Below are 19,597 nucleotides of genomic sequence, written 5' to 3'. Positions count from 1 at the left end.
AATCATTGGCGATCTGATTTTATCTGTCTTAAAAAATCTGATTTCACAAGATCCAGGGAGTATAACATGTTTCGCTGTGGGATGCAGTCATTCGGCTTTGTTGTTTTCGATCTCTCTAAATGCAAAATAGCACAGATGTGCATATGAGGGCATGTTGTGACCCATAAAGAGTTTATGTTCAATTTGTCATTGTTATAGCTTAATTTTCCAGCGTATGCTGTGAGCTGGATGTCATCCTGATGTTACCAGAATGACACTAATTTATCCATGTAAATTTAAACACTAGGGTTAAATAAGGAGTTCCACAGGGTTCTGTGTTGGGACCAATTCTTTTTACATAATATAATATAAGTGGATTTGAATGGAATTGAATATTATGCCCAGTTAAAGCACTATCTTTCACATTTCCTGTGATGTTGAACACTGCATAAAAAAGCTGAAGGAGGCATGATATACCAAGGTTGGCATAACAAGAGCTTGTGTGTTACTCGTGCAGTTTGCCAGGCTAATCCGATGACCTGGCAGGAGCCCTCAGCAGCTGGCTCTGGCTGTATGGTAGATTTGTGTAGGTAACAGGTTTACAAAGATTAAAAGATTTAATAGGAAGACAAATGGCAGGAAAAGACAGCTCATTCCTTATTTTAATACCCGCTGTTATACATGCAACTATGTTCTGAAAACGGTTTTCCAACAATAAACACACACTGGCAGGAAAATATCACATAAATACATTACAGAAATGTCTTGGCCTTAAATGAACAAAGATTCTTTGGCATCACCTGAAGAGGGCTGTTCAGTCAAGACATGTCGGAAAATGAATGAACTGAAATGGTTTTGTTGGAGGAACAGTCATAAATTCCTCTTCATTGTTTTGCAAGTCTTATAGGTGGCTACTGAAAATATCTGATGAAGGTTGTTACTGCTAAATTCAATAGTTTACTTACTTTTTTCCAGCCTACACTAGAATATTGCTCAGTTTGTTCAGTGAGAGAGATGAAAAAAGTTTGTATAAAGTTTGACACTGTGTTAATAAAATCTGTGATGCATGATGGTAAAATGCATGATCAGGACATTCTTTGGATTCTTGTTTCATTAAAAAGGAGTTTTTACTAGTTTTTTTTTCTAGGCTTTAAATGCACATCTTCATCACTCCCACTATGTCCAAGATCGCTGTGTTAGCACCTTCTGGCTTATTCACAATTGACAAAAACTGAAGCTCCAGTTTGCTGCATTTCCCATGATGTTTTCTCTGCTTTAACTACACGGCCTAACAGTTTAATAGCACACCATGTGACTATTGTGCTTTGTTTCACTGTTTCTCACAGAGGCATCCTACAACGAAAACTCTCCATCATATGGCTACGACCTGGAGCATTCAGACGAGCTTGGGCCTCGCCACGGACCTCTGTCCTTCACGGGATCTCCTACCTCCTCGCCACGGCTCCGCTCTAAAATCAGGAGCAACCGAGACAACCAGTCATCTGGTTCTCTGGACTCCCCGCTGTCGGTAGTGTTGCTTTAATGACTACAGTTAGACACGTTAACTGTGCTGCCTCCTCTTCTCTGCTGTCTCACTGTCCTTCATTGCCATCTCTCCAAACGTATTTCGTAGCTGTGGTTTCTCAGTTCTGTGGAAAAGTTACTTCTTCCAATATCACCCTTTGGAAGCCCAGGCCTTCCTCATTTCATTTCAGTTTTCCTGTTGTTGCTTGTGATTCTGCACTTATGTGCACATGCTTTATGTGCACATAAGTGATAAACGTGCTGCAAGATGTTGAGGAATTTGCTTTTTGCTGCTTGATGCTGGAGGAACAAATGACTTGATTCAAAATGTGGCACAGTGCCAGTCTTATGACATAACGGTGTCTTAGCACTGTGGTAATCTTTAAAAGATTTGTTATTGCTAAATTTTTTTTTTTTTTTACTTAGTAAGATCTTTAAAAAAAGTGTGATCCTATATTTCCCATAATATATCTTGATGCCATTTGCTGTCACACCCTGCCTTCTTAAATAAAGGCCTCCAACTTACAAACTGCACGTCCCCACAGTTTGTGATTTCTGGTGCTGAAATGTAAAAATTTTAGCCACTGAAAGTGACAAGCAAACTAAATAAGGCGCCCTTCAGAGAGGCATTAACAATGATACCCAAGCTCAGGCATCCATACCGCAACAATAAAACATCCAGTGCGTGTTTGCCATGTAGCTCCCAGATGGGAGTGCTTTTCAGCGTTGCTGAAAAAGACCATACATACTCAGCAAACATACTGTGTGTAAACAGATGTTAAAAGGAGACGGCGCTCCCCTCCCCCTCCAGTCTGCCCCTCTCCTATCTGCGGTATTCTTATCCTCTGATGTGTACACTTGGTGATCTTCAAAGCCGAAATCATGGTGGAGGGTGGGTTCACTTGACTTGCAGCTTCTCCTCCTCCTTCTTCTTCTTCTTCTTTTTTTATTTAGCAAATATAATGGAAGCATTTGATGCAATCAGTGCTCCAGTGAGTTTCTCATTGAATGACTCCTACTGGGGGTGACAGATGTCTTTGACCTGTTTGGACTAACAACTCCAGGATCAGAAACACATTTGTCTTCCTCAAGATGCTAGGAGTTTCTGCTGCTGTCCTCTTGGAATGTAAAACTCCTACAGACCTCCTACAAATCTGGACTCCTATAATCCCACAGCAAAAATATCTGCAGCTGGGGGTTTGCAGAGGTGCACGGGCAGCTTTTGTAAAGATCAAACACGTTGATAAATGGCATATCATTACTGTGACTGTGTGACTTTTGTGTAGGTGAATACCATTTCTCCCTGTTTGCCAACTGTTTTCTTTCTTCCCGTGTTTGTTTCAGGTGGAGCTGGATCAGGAGAAGGGGTTAGAGATGAGAAAGTGGGTTCTGTCAGGAATCCTGGCCAGTGAAGAGACCTACCTCAGCCACCTGGAGGCCCTGCTGATAGTATGTGTAATATGAAAACAGGCTTTTAAAAGACGTTCTTAGCTTTAGTTTAGTAGCAGCTGAAAATGGGACCTATTAAGGTCATTTTCAGCTGTTTTATAATTTTATTCTGGGAATCCATTAGTGCAGCTTTGCCTGACTTGCAGTTCACAAAAACCCTCAGTTATGTTATAGTCACCTTTTATCCATCCACTCAGTCCTCCTTTGTCTTAAACAAGCTATTTTAATTCCTGTCTCCTGAGGGCCTCTTAATTAAACTTAATTTAGTGGTGTAATGCAAGTATTTTTAAACAAGTTCAATTTTCTTATTCTTTTCTTTAGTATTTCTATGTCATGCTACATTCTACTTTTGCAAGTATTATACTTTATATTGTATTATTTTAAAAGATTCAGCCAATAGTTATTTTGTGGGCGAATACAAAGTATATAAACTGATAATGTTTTAGAATAAGGTATTCAGCAATGTGTAAATGAATTGAAACGCCTGTAAGTGAGGTACTAATGACTGAATGAATATGAGTCACTGTGAGCAATGAGCATTTTGACTTTGTGGGGGAAAAAAAATGTCTTCATGTTCATACAAGTAACAAGGACGTGCATGAACATGCAATCCAGAGAAAAGCTAAAACCGACCCCACGATTTAATGGGTGTAGAACCACAAGATATCACAGCAACAATAACTTGAAGTTATTGTTGTTTGCTGTACAACTTTATCAGTCTCTCATGTCGTCGAGGAGGAATTCTGGCCCCCTCTTCTTAACGTTGTTGCTTCAGTTCATCGGGTTTTGGAAGTAGTTGTGTGTGAACAGCATTTCAGTCAGATAGAAGCCTGGACTTTGGCCTCATCACAACGTTGCAGCAACTGGATTCTTTTCTTTTTCTGCCCTTTTGTTGTAAATTTGCTGCTGTGCTTGAGATCATTGTCCTGTTGCATGACTGTTTTGGCCAAACTTTACCTGTTGAACAGATGGCCTCATATTTCACTCTTGTGTATACCAAAGTATTCTGGAGTTCAATGCTAATCAGTGGCTGTAAAACAAGGCAGAATCATCAAATTATCGCCCCTTCACCTTAACCACCTCATATGTGCTTCACAGCTGGTATGAGGTATTTGTGCTGATATGCTGTGTTTGGGTTTTCCCTGAAGTGCCGGTGTGTGTTATGGCCAGATAGCTCCACTTTGGTCTTGTATTTCCAAAGGACATTTTTCTTAGAAGTCTTGTGGTTTGCTCATATTCTACTTTGAAAACCTAGACTGTGCTGCTACGTTTTTGTTTTTTGTTTTGTCAGAGAGAACAGGCTTTATCCCAGAAACCCTTCAAACAAGCCATACTTGTTCAGTCTTGTTCTAATTGTACTCTCATAAACTGCAACATGCTAACTGAGGCCGGTGAAGTCCGAGATGTAGCTCTTGTTTGGCTTTTTGTTTTTCCTAATCTGATCATAGTGCGGCCTTATCTTTGTGTGAATTTGCTGGGTTGTCTGCTGATTTGAAGACTGTGGTGTTGTCAACACACCTGAATGCTCCGGACCAGCAAACTGCCTAAACCTCTGATTTTATAGAGATGCTCAAACTTGGTGATGATCAATTAATTTGCATTTGATTATCAAAATGTGACTTACTTATATTTCCTATTGAAGCAGGAAAGGTGTACTTCACTTTTTACAGGACTGAATATATTTATGCTAATACTTGCGTATTTAAAAATAATGGATGCAGGATTTGTAGCAAAGTACTTTTATACTTTGTCATAAAACTAGAAAAAGCAATTTGAAACCTAGCACACTTAGCATTAGAAACACTAGAAATGAATCCAATTATTACAATTTTGTTACCTTATTTTGTATAACTTTTGATAAGATAGCTGACGTAAGCTAATTTTGTTAGCATAGAGACTGGTCCAACCCTTTTAAATAGTAAATAATAGATTTTCTTCATGCAAACAAACAAGATAACTTGCAGTTATATGACAAATTTCTTTGCTTAACTGTTTTTTGGTGTTTTTGCAGACACAGTGTTCACATTTTTAGAATTATCTCATGTTAGCTAATCTTAGCTAATGCTACTAAACACGTCAGTCACCTTTGGCATTTACTGTATTGACTCATGTTCTGTGGTTACTATTTTGCAAGGCCTTCAGTTATTCTTTATAAATGGTCATATATGGTTGTGATTATTTTTGTAGCCCATGAAACCTCTGAGGGCAGCAGCCACAACATCCCAACCGATGCTGACCATCCAGCAGATAGAGACCATCTTCTTCAAAGTACCGGAGCTTCATGAGATCCACAAAGACTTCTATGATGCTCTGCTGCCTCGAGTAGAGAGCTGGAGCCACCAGCAGTGTGTGGGCGACCTTTTCCAGAAGCTGGTAACTAAGCAGCTTGCTTACTTACTTAGCTTTGTTTGATGTAATGGGATGAGCTGGAAAACAAAAAAGTCAGTCTCAACATAACTGTAAGTTGAGAATGTTGCTCTTCCAGTTAACTCTCATCCTCTGTCATAATGATCTCACTGGTACAGCTGGTGCTGGGAAAAAAAGACAAATGTCACCTGTTGTTCATGGACGGTTGCTTTATGACACATGAATGAAAAGCTTTAGCCAGAACATGTTCTTCCGTTACTCCTATTAACTTGGAATTCGGCAGAAACAGACAAGTAAACAAGGAAGTCTGAACGCAGTGAACAACAAAGTGTTTGATGAGCTGATAAAAGTGAAACATTCCTTTATTTGATTTGATTTGTAACAGTTTAAGCAGAATTTAGCCACCATATAAAGAGTGGCAGTCCTTTCAGCTAAACTCAGTTCTCCTTTGGATAAAAAGAGCAAGCATCAAATAACACGAAACCTCCAACCACCAAATTGCATGTTGGTTTTTGATCAAAGAGACCACCATTCCTCAAGTCAGTAACTTTCAGATGCTAATTATAGTGCTCCTTAAATGTCATTCCTTGATCATTAATGAGCGTTAAAAGAGGGGAGACTTGGAGAGGGGAAAGGTGGGAGTCTTTGGCTGTAATGTAATCCTCAGTGGATCTTGCACATCTGAGTAGACTGCCTGGAGTCGTCTCCTGGCCAGATAAAAGCCTTGTTTCGCCACATGACAAGCAGTAAAGGAGTGCAAAAATCCTCTATAGAACGTTAATGAATAAGAGCTACCTCAGTGTTTGCCACTGGATGACGAAAGATTAAAGATGCATACATGCAGGGATTTCTATAAACACGTGCACAAACATTGAATCACACTCTGCTTTATCAGTTGCCTCTGTATTCCTGCCAACTCGTGCCTGAGCAGGCACAGCACACTGTGACACTGTGGTGCTAACAGACTAGTAAAATCTATCCGAGTCTAAGCTTTATCTGCTTGTGCCCTTTAGGCCAGCCAGCTCGGAGTGTACCGGGCCTTTGTGGATAACTATAAGGTTGCTGTGGAGACGGCAGACAAGTGCTGCCAGGCAAACGCTCAGTTTGCAGAGATATCTGAGGTATGTAATCATGCTACGCACAGCAGGACTGCAGCAGGCAAGTGTTTGATGTTGTGCAGCTCCCCGGGACAAGTGATGACAGGGCTGTTTTCGGCAGTCCTCGCAGTGTAATGAGCTGAGCGACTGCAGCAGTTGTTTTAATTGCTCCGTGGGTCAGTTACTGTGGTTTCTCAAGTTTTTTTTGTCTTATTCCAAATATTTCCTCTGGTGTTGACTTCCTGGCAGAATCTCATGGTCAGAAGCACAAAGGATTGCAAAGACCAGTCGGCTAAATATTCACTGGAAAGTGAGTAGTGACTCAGATGAACACAGCGCCTCCACGTTAATCAATATTGCTAGGAGTAGTTGAGTTGTGATGAGGCCTGTTGAACTGACTCTTCCTCCTCCTCCTCCTCCTCCTCCACAGCTCTCCTCTACAAGCCTGTGGACAGAGTGACGCGCAGTACTCTTGTTCTGCATGTAAGTTGGATATGGAGCTTCATTTTATCCATATGAAGACTTTCCTACAACTCTGTTTGTCATATTTCCTCTATTCTAGGACTTACTGAAGCACACACCTTCCAGCCACCCAGACTATCCGCTGTTACAGGATGCCCTGCGCATCTCCCAGAACTTCCTGTCCAGTATAAATGAAGAGATCACACCGCGCAGGCAGTCCATGACAGTAAAGAAAGGAGAGGTCAGCGTTTAATCAATACTATGCTCATATATTTGACTTTCTCAATGAACACCCACGCCTGCAATTTCCACTTTATCTGGACTGTTGACAGTAAAATGTTCAAGGTGCCTGGAAGCTGCTGTAAAAGCGTGTGTCAGGTTGCTGCTGAGTCATCTCACCCTGTCTGATGTAGCCATGAAGGAAGTGGAGCGTAGAGGAAGCTCATGACAAAGCCGTGCAAACACACCGGAGTTGAGGGGTCTCCAGGAAAATCCGTCGATTACCTCTGTGCTCACTCCCATCCTTCCCTCAGAGCTGGTCCATCCCTGCTTCCCAGAAATGACGCCTTATCAACTTTTACTGTCTAAATTGCTTTTCGCAGTGGGCGTGTACGGGCTTAGTAGTGCTTCCTGACCTCTCTGTCTCCCCCTGCGTCACGCACCTCTGGGGTCTGAGTCAGATGACCCAGTTGAGAACTTCCTCTGTTTTTCCTGGGAATCGGTTCTGCCCACCAGGATAGGATGTCAAATTCAAGAAAGTTTTCCAGGACATTCCTTTGCTTATTGTTCAGGAAGTCTGAACGCCTGCTGAGAGATCGACAGATAACAAGCCATGACTTGGCTATCAATTGAAAATATGGGTTTGTTGTTGTTTGTGCTCACCTCGTGACTAAATGTGCATCCATTGTTGATGTTTTGCAACGTGACCGCCTGTAATTAGCCCGAGCGTTTAAACCCGCGAGCGTGTTTAGCTTCACCTCCGGTGTGCATGCCTCAGTTGTCATTTTAGTGCAGCAACATATAGCATTAGAAGGGTGTGAACTCTGTGCAGTGACAGCTGTTGTTTTTTTCCATTGGATTATTGACAGTTTGTGGTCTTGTTTAAGTCGCAGAACAATAAGCGGATGTAACCCTGCCACCTCTTTCAGAAACCAGGATGGTGTCGAACGTGCTTGAGTCCTTCACCAGCGTGTTTGTGACTTGCCAGAACCGAGCTGGTGTAAAAACGGCAGAGGAAAACCATGCTGCAGTGATTTCCTTATTTTTGTCAGACTGTGGTTGGTGTGGGATGGCAGTGTCTCATATGGGCAGTGTCACTGTAAACAGCCTCATCCCAGAGGTCAGAGGGAAGAAAAGGAATTTAGATGCATGCTGTTGCAGGAAAGCTTAGTGTCATCACATTGTACAGCATAAGCTCAGGCTCCAGTATCAGAACCTATTGCCAAATAAGAACCTGAAACACAGAGCATAAGAGGCTTAAAGAGACAGTCACCCCCGAGATCAAGCTTCATTCTTTCATGCTGGTTATACCAAATCAGACCAGGCAATGTTTTTCCAATTTTTTCAGTGTTCTGTTGTCCAATTTTGGAGCCAGTGTGAATTGTAGCATCAGTTTTCTGCTCTTAGCTGATAGGACTGGCACCCAGTGTGGTCTTCTGCAAGGTTTAATGTGCTGTGTTCAGAGAAACTCTTCTGCATATCTTGTTTCAACAAGTGGGCATTTGAGTTATTGTTTCCTGACTGTTTTCAGACTGATTATTCCCCTCTGACCTCTGGCATCAACAAGGCATTTTCACCCCGAGAATTGGCGCTCACTGCATATATTTGCTTTTTTTCCGGAACCTTCGATGTAAACTACAGAAATAGTCGTGTGAAAAAATCTCAGTAGGTCAGTAGTTTCTGGAATACTCAGACCGTTCAAATTCACTTAAATCACCTTTCTTCCCCAGTCTGATGCTCACTTTGACCTTCAGCAAGTTGTCTTGACCATCTCTACGTGGATAAACTCATGACAGGAGTTTCTACCATGTGATTGACTGATTAGATTTGTGTAAATGAGCAGCTGAGCATATGTGCGTAGTATGCTCAGATGACGCCATTATGTTTACATTCTATCATGCGGCCTCTAGAGCTACCCTTTATTCACGGGCATAAACTGTATACAAAAGATGGACATTCATTCATTAAAACTGATGCGCAAACACAGCTATGGCAAAAGAAACCTGGTTAGTGAATTGAACTAGCAGAGAAACTATTAGCGGTCTGTGTTTACATCCACCAGCCAATACAACCATTCCCCTAACTTTAATCCTTTACAACATCCAAATGGGTTTGTTTTGAAACAATTACTCCCTCCAGCATTTGTACAGGAAGGGACAAACTATTCATAGAGGCTAAAACCAATATTCTATCTAGTAATAATGATGCTTATTAATGTGGTTTAGTTGTGTGTATCAACATGGCAACTCCTTTGTGAAACTGCCCACAGCAAAAGTTCACTGGATTAAAGTTTCTGGAAAGAGAATTTACTGCTGAGTTTTTCTCTTGTACTTTTTGGCGTTTTGAACACTACAAGGCAAGCTTCATTTAGTTCCATTATATATAAGCGAAGGTCGTAATAGCCTTTATTTCCAGCACTGGGCATTTCACTTCAAAACAATCTGGGTGGATAAATACTACTGGGTTGAATTCATCTGAGAGCAGTAGCAACACCGCAGCGTTTAAAGTATTCACAACCATCAGCACTTATATAATGTGAAACCATTTTAAACGGCGCAACAACGTCAAACCTAAATTAGACGGTGTACTCTCAGCACCTCCTGTGGTGTGCCACTGTTTACCCTGCAGCAGGATAGGTATACTGGTTGAGATGTGACATGCTTTGTACACACTGATCCCTTGTTTCCTTTGGCAGAACCGTCAGCTCCTGAGGGATCGCTTTATGGTGGAGCTGGTGGAAGGTTCCAGGAAACTCCGTCACGTCTTCCTCTTCACCGACCTGCTGCTCTGCACCAAGCTGAAGAAACAGGCTGCAGGGTGAGTCTGGGTCAGCGTCCAGCCTGAGGTTACAGATGCAGGCATGTGACCTGGAACATCCACTGGTTTAAACCCCCGTTGGGGAAATGAGAGTGACTCCTCCCAGGAACTTAAATTGTCCTTTGCTGAAAATAGAACTATTTCAGTTTGAACAAACAGTTTTTGTACTCTGACGCTGCTAACAAGCGATTATAAAGGCAGCTAAAAAATATATTTATTTGTAGCCTTCTTGTATCTTGTATTTCAACAGGAAAGGGCAACAGTATGACTGTAAGTGGTACATCCCCCTGGCTGACCTGACCTTTCAGACCATCGAGGACTGCGAGTCCAGCCCCGTTCCTCTCGTTCAGGATGAGGAGATTGATGCACTGAAGATCAAAATCTCCCAGATCAAGAACGATATCCAAAGAGAGAAGGTGACTACAGAAACATATGTGACAGAGTTCAGAACAAACAGCATCATACCACCAGGGTGATGACTGCTTTGTACCAAAAAAACAAGCAAAAATAAATTGAGGAAGTACAGATTAACATGTGAGTAGAGCTGAGTGTCTAGACAGGCCTGCACTGCATTAACGCTGCTCCTGTTTATCTGCAGAGAACCACTAAAGGGTCCAAGGTGATTGAGCGACTGAGGAAGAAGTTGTCAGAGCAAGAGTCCCTGCTGCTTCTCATGTCTCCCAACATGGCTTTCAGGGTGGCCAACAGAAACGGCAAAGTGAGTCAGGGGTCCTTAGGAGGGAATTAGGGAAAGGAGTAAAGACTTTTTATATGAAATAGGTTTTTTCTATCATTGTTAATTTGGTTTTTACTGCCCTCTGCAGTTGATACAATGAAATTGCACCATTTGAGCTCAAGAAACTATTGAAATACTCTTCCCCCTTTTGCCTTTCAGGGCTTCACATTTCTGATCTCTTCTGATTACGAGCGTGCAGAGTGGAGGGAGCTCATTCGTGAGCAGCAGAAAAAGTGTATGTTTTTTTTTTCTTATAAAAATTTAAGACAGGATGGCAGCACTGTTGAAGCAGCTTCAATGTTATTTTCACCCCCTTTCACTGTAACATACAGGCTTTAAAAGCTTCTCTCTGACTTCTCTGGAGCTGCAGATGCTCACCAACTCGTGTGTGAAGCTCCAGACTGTTCACACAATTCCAATGACAATGAATAAGGAGGGTAAGATTGTATAGCATTGGATTAAATCTACGTTTTAATACAGCCTTGTGTTGTACTTAACATTTGACCCTCCTGCCTCCTTTCCTTCCACAGATGATGAGTCACCTGGTTTATATGGCTTCCTGAATGTCATTGTCCACTCTGCATCGGGGCTCAAACAGAGCTTGAGTAGGCGTCTTAAAGTTGTTGTTTTTTTTTCTAAATAGAAATCATTTTGTTGATTACTGTAAAGGTTGCATGTAGTTTCACATCACTTTGTGTGTTGACCCATCCCGCTTCCTCCCTTTCGCTTTCTCTGTCTCTCTGCGGCTGTCAGCTGGGAGGGCAGCTGCAGGAGAACAAGTGGGATTAGTCATGAACAAGCCTCTTCAAATACACCTTTGAGTGCTCAAATCACCGCCTGCTTGAGAAACTTTACACTGTTTGTCACAGTGTGTTTAAAAAAAATAGTTCCCAGGAAACAGCCAGTGATGTTGACTGGGACAAATTTACTGGGAAATGAATATCAGAGTCACATTAACTAAAGAGAAAGAGAGGGTTCTGGTCCAAAGCCAGCAGTCAGTTGCAGAGACAGAGGAAGCACACAGCACAGTCTGGGCATGTCTCAGCTGGGTGACTAATGTGGATGCTCAGTTTTAAGTTTCACTTTGATTCAACTGTTCTTCTGCTTCCACCCGCTAGACCTGTACTGCTCTCTGGAGGTGGATGCCTTTGGCTACTTTGTGAACAAAGCTAAAACACGCATGTACAGAGACAGCACAGAGCCCAACTGGAACGAGGTGAGAAGACAAATCCGTAAGCAGAAAAAGACGTCCCTTTACTCAAGCAAAAAACTCGCCCACATATTTTGCATGAAATTATTTGAGTAGTTCAAAAAAAAAAACCTCCATTGTATACTCAAGGAAATTCAAAAATTCACACAAATGTGCACACGGCTGAAACCTAATGAGCATTTGTTCTGTTCCTGCACAAGGAGTTTGAGATTGAACTGGAGGGCTCTCAAACGCTGAGGCTGCTCTGCTACGAGAAGTGCTGCAGCAAAGTGAAGCAAAGCAAAGAAGACGGAGAGGTCACAGACAAGATTGTGGCTAAAGGACAAATAAAGGTACAGACAAAACACAGAAGATGTGGGTCACAGCAGAAGTTTGTATGTTTGTATAAAAAAAACAACTTCAAAGAACGATTACAGTTTTAAGATACTTCTTATTAGATTTACCAGTTCAAGATCTGACCGATAGCAGCTTTCCTTTGGTCCAAATCAGTATGAACATCTGGGAGTTTAGAAAATGGTTCAGTTTATATAATATTTTGCGTGACTACACATATTTTTTTTAAAGTTGGTCAACAAAAATGATGTCTGTGCCAGGACACTGGGATACTGTATGATGTAAAAAAACAACAACTTGTGAACACTGCCATTTGCTGGCAGGTCCTGGTGTACTCAGTCTACATTTTGGGTATAATTTATTATTACAATTTATAATTCATGAAGTTGGCGCCATTATGGCATGTGCATAAATGCATGCAACACTTTGACTTTAAGAAGCAAGTCGTTGGATTCTCAGATGCAGCAGGAATATTACAGTCAGCAGAAAGACTTCTACAAAGAGCTCAAAGCAACACACTAACTCCAGCTGGGAATAACATTTTGTGAACCCTTTAAACTGTGGTCAGCATTAGTGAGTCTCATTAATTCAGCCTGTCACAGGCTCTTTTTTTCTTCATCACAGTAAAGAACTCAACTGAAAGTTTCATTTGTAAACCTTTTACTCTGTTACATATGTGAACTTGTGCAGCAAAATGAGTGAATTAAAGGCTGTATACATAAACGCTATTTGGCCGATGTTTCCCCTGGTCTTTATAGACCAGTGTTGATACTGATCTCGACTTTAAATCTTAACATTTCCACGCAAAAATCTCTGCCTCTGTAAATTGAGCTTGCGCCCTCTAGTCTGTTGATTCTGGCCACTTCACAGTGTTGTCTTATCTGTGTTGGCTAATCCTGCCCTGTGGGAGCCCTTTGCCTTTGGAAAAAGAAATGAGTCTTGAGGTTGCCACTGGGTCACTTCAGCTTGACCCCCTGATTGGGTGTAGTGACAGGAGACGGATTAGACTTTGGGGTTGACCGAATGTAGCTGCTGGCACTGCTCCAGAGTATAACAGAGCGAGAAAGACTCACGGCTCTGTTTGATCTGGCAGTGAAGGGATTTCACTGCTGGACAGGTGGGTCAAAACACAGCGGAGCTTTAGAGGAGGGGGCATGGTGGGGGGTAGCATTCAGATATTTGCTAGCAGCTCCGAAGTAGGGCACCAGTCGGGTGTATCGTGGATTTGAATATTAAGTAATGCGTCAGATATGAGGAAGACGAGGCACGTGTTAGTTCTGATGTTAAAGGTCAATAGTGCTAATCGGTAACTAGGCTGAGAGGATCCTCTTTAGGCTACTTGATATGCAAATTTACCAGCCAACACTCCTTGCAGCGGCAGGGGTGAAGCATGCTGGTAATGAGGGTAGGAGGGGATTCTCAGGAGTTAATCCCCCAAATCCATCTGGGAGGTAGAACAACACACAAGCAAACGTGGCTGACTGGCGTGGCTTTGTTCCTTTCTGACTTCCAGTGGAATGAAAGGATATGGAGTCTTATATTGCATGAATGTGAAGATGGGACAGCGGGACACGATTTTTTTTTTTTTTTTTTTTTTTTTTTACTAAAGATTCAATGAAGAGGATCAATATTCTTCAATGGCTCGTTATTCGGGGAACAAGGACCCGCTGCTCTTGTTAGTGTGCCGGCTTGGAAAATTGTGATATCCGTGGAACAGTGCTGCTTTCTTTGTTTGTTTACCATCAGTCCGCAGAAAAAGCTTTTCGGAGTTGAGAAACGCAAATGCCAGAAATAAAGAGCGAGAGTAACCCAAAGGAAGAGGAGATCATGGATCAGGCAGAGGGTAGGCTTGAAGAAGAGGGAGACGCAACTCTAAGAAAACCCACGAGTACAGGGGCCCGTTTGTGGGAGAGAGTCCGCAGCAGTCTGATCAGACCAAAGGTAACGTGGTAATGTGGAAGTGAGCTGCGGGCTGTCTCGGAAAGCACTTTTTTCCTCCTCCTGGCAGATATCTAAAACCCTATTTCTGTCAGGCTTGAACTCTTTTGAGGTTTAGAACGTGTAGTGTAGCGCCTGTGATTGTTTTTTTTTTATCTTTTGGATAAAGAAGCATTATATAAGAAAATTGTTTTCACCGAGCAAAGGATTATCTCAGTGAGATTCGATGGTTTCTTGGGTGACAGAACATCTGTCGCATTGGACAGACACGGTGCTTAGTGGTGAGGGCGTGATGTTATCACATTACTCATGCCTGATCACTGTAAATAAAAGCTGGCAGTTGCTGTTAGTCACATGCCTCAAATAGATTAGTGGAATGGGATAACACCAGCAGAGACATGTGGTGCAATTACACTGAAATTTTCCCTAAATTTGTTCTCGCTCACTAACTTTCAGTTCAGATCAATAGGCGCATGTTTTCTGTTTTTTAAATTGTGAACTCATTGTCCATTTTATTTATTTTTCTTTCCTTCTAGTTGGATCCACAGACGCTACAAAGTAAAGACTGGCAGAGGACAGTCATCACCATGAATGGGGTGAGTGTTTCCAGCTGACCAGAGAGAACCGGCTAAATTAGGAATGACACCGAAGTCGGCAGCTGATTGATGGGTTTCAGTGTCGAGTCCACACAAAATTTACTGGAAAGATAAATGTTGAGATTTAAATGCTGGTTCTCCTTGTTTGTCTCACCATTTCCTCTTATTAATGATGAATAGATATTAAGAAAGTATTAAGGCTGCTTAAAATCCACTTTAAGATGTCTCAAATATGCCATCCATCATCTTCCGTTTAACCAGTTCGTTTGTTTTTGTGTTTCTGTTTAACTGGAATCAACTGTGCCACGTTGTTAAAGGAGATCAGCTATGTTTTCCTTATCTCATATTAAGATTAAGACAATGATGTCAGAGCATGTGCGAGTAATCCCAGTGAGCTAAAAGCTGAGTGATGAGTGCAATGAAAGTAGGTAAACATAATAACATCTCAGGCAAGTAGCTCTTGCTCTGAGCAAAGAAGCCCCGCAGACGTGCTGTTAAAACCTTCAGTTTGAGAGAGGCAGCCTGGCCAAAGAAAGCTGGCTTAAAGCAAGGACGCAGGGAGGGAGAGCAGCTTGTTTCAGATGGTGGATGAAATAAATATGATAACTGTGGACCATCTTCAACTGTGAATCATGCAAAGCTACTCTAGTAGAGTCCAAGATGAAAAATCGACGCTAGAAATGAGCTTGAACCAAAGTAATATATAAATATGGAGGTCTATGGGGCTCGACTTGCCAGCCTGCTTTGGCCACTTGCCAACAGTTGCTAACTTTTGATTAACAGTCCAGTAAAACAGACATCATCAAGTCGCTTTGCTGCCTCTTTATGTTATGTTTTAGGATTGGACTTGTTGTTATCACTCAGGCTGACTTTATCTAATCTTTTTGTCAGATTGAGGTGAAGCTTTCCATGAAGTTCACCGGCAGAGAGTTCAGTTTGAAGCGAATGCCTTCCAGGAAGCAGTCTGGCGTCTTTGGAGTGAAAATCAACGCAGTAACAAAGTGAGTAGCTGTTATGTGTTGACTGTCATTGTTGACTGTCATGGCAGAAACATGCCAAACTACCTTATGTGGAAAAAGCTTATTTGACTGTAACTAAAAAACAAAAGGAAAGAAGCTAGACCGCCACAAGTCAGAACAGATTGATGCAAATGTGGTCTTTAAAAACATTAGTACTGGTGATAAAGTAAATAGATTCAGCTGTGGTCTGATTTACATGCCCTGTTTCTACGATCTGTGGAATTCTTAGTAGCTGTAACCTTGTTTTTGTGCCACTGTGTCATTAATAGGCGAGAACGCTCCAAGGTCCCGCTCATTGTCCGCCAGTGTGTAGAGGAGATTGAGCGACGGGGCATGGACGAAGTTGGGATTTACAGAGTATCTGGTGTCGCAACTGACATTCAGGCGCTGAAGGCTGCCTTTGATTCAAGTGAGTTCACTTTAAACTTGGGAAACAGAGACAGCTGTTTTAGAACAAATATACTTGATGTGAAGACAAATGTAAGAAAAGAGTCCTGAGAAATCGACTTCCACCCTGCTCAGTATTTTTTTTTTTTTTTTCCCTCAAAGCTCTTGTACTCCTTGGTATATACTGACCGATGTCTCATTTGTCTTGCAGACAACAAGGACGTGGCTCTCATGATGCGGGAGATGGACGTAAACGCCATCGCGGGAACACTGAAGCTGTATTTCCGTGAGCTGCCGGAGCCTCTTTTCACTGATGAGTTGTACCCAAACTTTGCTGGAGGCATTGGTTAGTCACCACCTCATGTTTAACTCACCCCTACAGCATCTTTGTTGGTCAGGAGGAGATACATTTGTTGTTTTTGTCACCAGAATATTCATATGTGCATCTGCCTTACAGCTCTTTCTGACAGTGTGGCCAAGGAGAGCTGTATGGTCAACCTTCTGCTGTCCCTACCGGAGCCTAATCTGTTGACTTTTCTCTTCCTGCTTGACCACTTGAAAAGGTAAACAGCTTTCATTAAATCTGTTATAGCACGTACCGAGTTATCAAAATAGAAGACACTTTAAGAACATTAAACAAGACTGTCAAATCTTCAAAGAATTACATTTATATATCAAGGGGTTTTTTTTGCCTCTTAGGGCCATTTTTTGTGAAAAGAGTACTGAGAAAGCAGAATATGATCATGAGCTCTGAATAGTGTTGTAAGCAGCTGAAATCAGTTTATTCTGTAGGGTAGCTGGACATGTAGCCTTAAACATAGGGTTAAAGTAGAGCCAATGATTCTTCACATCAGAAAAGCCCCACAGACATGGTTCTTGGTGGTACTTGATCTTTGTGATTTTCTGGGAACCCTGAGGTAGACTCAGAACTTCCGTAAGCGAATTTATCTCATCTGGCCTGGGAAAATCTTGGAATCTCCCAGGAGGTACTAGAAAACATTGCTGCCCAGAAGGACATTCGGAATATCCTGTTTACCCTGCTGCCTCACAAACAGATGAAGATGGGTGGATGTTTCATAGTTTAGTTAAATATGAATTTTGTGTGGTAAAAGATGGTTATGGTAACTAATTTGAATGTAATTGTTTGCACACTTTTGGTACAGAATCAGTTTGCTGACATCGCTTTTTACCTCATCTCTTGCATTTACATTTTATACCTTTTGGTGAAGATGTGCTGTTTAGTTAGGATTTTGCTAAACTAATTTTTTTTTTTTTTTACATCATTCTTATAGGGTGGCTGAAAATGAAATCATCAATAAGATGTCTTTGCACAACATAGCCACCGTCTTTGGCCCCAATTTGCTTCGGCCGTCTGAAAAAGACAGCAAACTCTCAAGCAGCTCACAGCCAATCTCCATGAACGACTGCTGGTCCCTAGAGGTCATGGCTCAGGTAAAACCCGTGATGAGTGAAACTGCAGCGTTTAGAGAGCCCGTATGGGTCTGATCCCTTCTTCGTGTGTCTCCATAGGTCCAAGTCCTTCTCTACTTCCTTCAGCTTGACAGCATTCCCACACCTGACAGCAAACGTCAGAGCCTTCTCTTCTCTACTGAAGTATAACAGCGACGTCCCGCTGTGAGGAAGAAGCTCAGCTGCTTCAACAGGTGGACGCTGCTGGTTTCCTATTCATGTAACCACCAGGGGGAGCCTTCGACCCACTGAAAACTGGAAACAGCCACCATGAGCAAAGCCATTTCTCCTGGAGCTATAATGACCATGCCCTGTTCTGTTTAAGCTTACCTGCTGTGTCAGTAAAAAGCATCTGATTATGATGTGTGGACAAAATATATGATTTCTTTTTTTAATTTAAATTTTTAAAAGCAATATTAGAATACGATATGTTAATGTTTACCCCCGCTCTGTTTGGTCACTGTGCACATCAGCTCCATATCCATAGGGGATGACTTCTGCTGGATTTTATAAGATGTGGGGTGGATGGACTTTTTCAGACTTATATTTTTGAAGTCTAAATATATTTTTGTTTTTTGTAGATCTGTTTGACTTGGTTTCAAGCTCACCTGTGCCAATGTTTCCCTGCTGACGATCAGTAGAACATTTCAGTTATCCTAATGTTTACACACTCTGAATTTTGTACAGAATTTAAAACGTATAAGACTGAAAACTGTAGTTAAGATGCAGCAACATGCAGGCATGTTGACCTCAACACTGTTTTCTGTGCTATACAGTTTGTGTAGTGACCTTTTACAGGTTCTTCTGGTGGAGTCCGGGCCAACTTTCATGTACATACCAATTCTTTTTGGAGGAGGTACAGAGAAGTGAAAGGAAAAATCATTCCAGAAAAAGCCCTTTTTTTCCACCCATGGAATGTATACTGTGCTGTGTGTTAATTTCACACTTGTCTTTTTACCCATAATTCATGCATCCACTTTTTTTTGGTTAGATTCTTTCTGAACTGATGTATTCAGCTGGAATATATATATATATATATATATATATATATATATATATATATATATATATATATATATATATATATATATATATATATATATATATATATATATATATATTAGTGTGTTACTTTCTGCATTCCTTCTCTGTAGTCTTCCACCTTTATATAACAAAAACCACACTGCTGTAGAAATGAGAGCACTTGGGAATGATATGATGATCTGGAGCACCAAACATTTCCCAGTAGGATCCTTGAAGCATAGTGATGCACTCATGTATTGAGAGTTATTAATAAGTTTATCATTGACATGCTGTACCTAGTGTAAGTTAAAGCTCTGTGAAAAAAAACACTGTGTATTCACATTTTTCCAAATCATTTTAAGTATTTAAACTTGTTAGCACAAAGTCTAAAGGCTTTTGATTCATGTGAAATAAGCAATAACTTTTAGGATGACCAGTGTGATATGTAAATAAATACTTGACAATATTAAACTCTTCTTGTGTCCTTTTTCAGTATACAGTGTCATCAGGATAAGGGGTTTATTCCTCTTTAATGAATGAAATGTACTGAACTGAGCCTAAACCACATTCAAGAGTATGAAATGTTTTCACTGAAAATTAGATTAGTGAAAACAGGAGCGAACATCCAAATCAGGCTCAATTTATAGTTTTCCAGAGACCGGATTTGTGGCTGGGTCCCTGTCTATGTTTATATTCTGATACTTTTCCGCCCGCATAAATAGTGTGATAATACTTGAGGTTTCAGATATATTTCAAACTAGTCTTAGAGATTAAAAGAGGATAAGCATTCATCCAAATGGTTTTCCAGTTTCTTCATTTTAAATTAAATCGTGTAAAGTCGTTAATTTGGTTACAAATTAACCACATTTGGTTAATTAGATACATATATATTTATATTAATTTGGTTACAAATTAACCACATTTGGTTAATTAGATACATATATATTTATATTAATTTGGTTACAAATTAA

The 19,597-nt window shown here is 41.1% G+C and overlaps 1 protein-coding gene across 1 annotated transcript in view; it reads left to right on the top strand.

Annotated features, from left to right (window-relative positions):
- LOC146620797 (breakpoint cluster region protein) overlaps window positions 1-18,574 on the top strand; it is a 32,380-nt gene extending 13,806 nt beyond the window's left edge. Inside the window, exons 2-23 of the mRNA XM_085367073.1 lie at window positions 1,326-1,507; window positions 2,848-2,952; window positions 5,140-5,325; window positions 6,333-6,440; window positions 6,666-6,726; window positions 6,847-6,899; window positions 6,979-7,119; window positions 9,793-9,914; window positions 10,165-10,330; window positions 10,513-10,632; window positions 10,810-10,885; window positions 10,983-11,087; window positions 11,181-11,255; window positions 11,769-11,866; window positions 12,061-12,192; window positions 14,668-14,727; window positions 15,619-15,728; window positions 16,016-16,155; window positions 16,345-16,479; window positions 16,591-16,696; window positions 17,426-17,585; window positions 17,664-18,574. Of these exons, the coding sequence (XP_085223199.1) occupies window positions 1,326-1,507; window positions 2,848-2,952; window positions 5,140-5,325; window positions 6,333-6,440; window positions 6,666-6,726; window positions 6,847-6,899; window positions 6,979-7,119; window positions 9,793-9,914; window positions 10,165-10,330; window positions 10,513-10,632; window positions 10,810-10,885; window positions 10,983-11,087; window positions 11,181-11,255; window positions 11,769-11,866; window positions 12,061-12,192; window positions 14,668-14,727; window positions 15,619-15,728; window positions 16,016-16,155; window positions 16,345-16,479; window positions 16,591-16,696; window positions 17,426-17,585; window positions 17,664-17,753 (2,531 nt within the window). The 3' untranslated portion in view covers window positions 17,754-18,574. The remainder of the gene's footprint in view (window positions 1-1,325; window positions 1,508-2,847; window positions 2,953-5,139; window positions 5,326-6,332; window positions 6,441-6,665; window positions 6,727-6,846; window positions 6,900-6,978; window positions 7,120-9,792; window positions 9,915-10,164; window positions 10,331-10,512; window positions 10,633-10,809; window positions 10,886-10,982; window positions 11,088-11,180; window positions 11,256-11,768; window positions 11,867-12,060; window positions 12,193-14,667; window positions 14,728-15,618; window positions 15,729-16,015; window positions 16,156-16,344; window positions 16,480-16,590; window positions 16,697-17,425; window positions 17,586-17,663) is intronic.
- Window positions 18,575-19,597: the final 1,023 nt, after the last annotated feature.

The sequence above is a fragment of the Diplotaxodon limnothrissa genome, linkage group LG12, assembly GCF_057381915.1.
Source record: "Diplotaxodon limnothrissa isolate DT_005_m linkage group LG12, D_limnothrissa_male_GT1.1, whole genome shotgun sequence".
NCBI classification, from domain to species: Eukaryota; Metazoa; Chordata; class Actinopteri; order Cichliformes; family Cichlidae; genus Diplotaxodon; species Diplotaxodon limnothrissa.
This window is presented reverse-complemented; position numbering and strand designations above follow the sequence as displayed.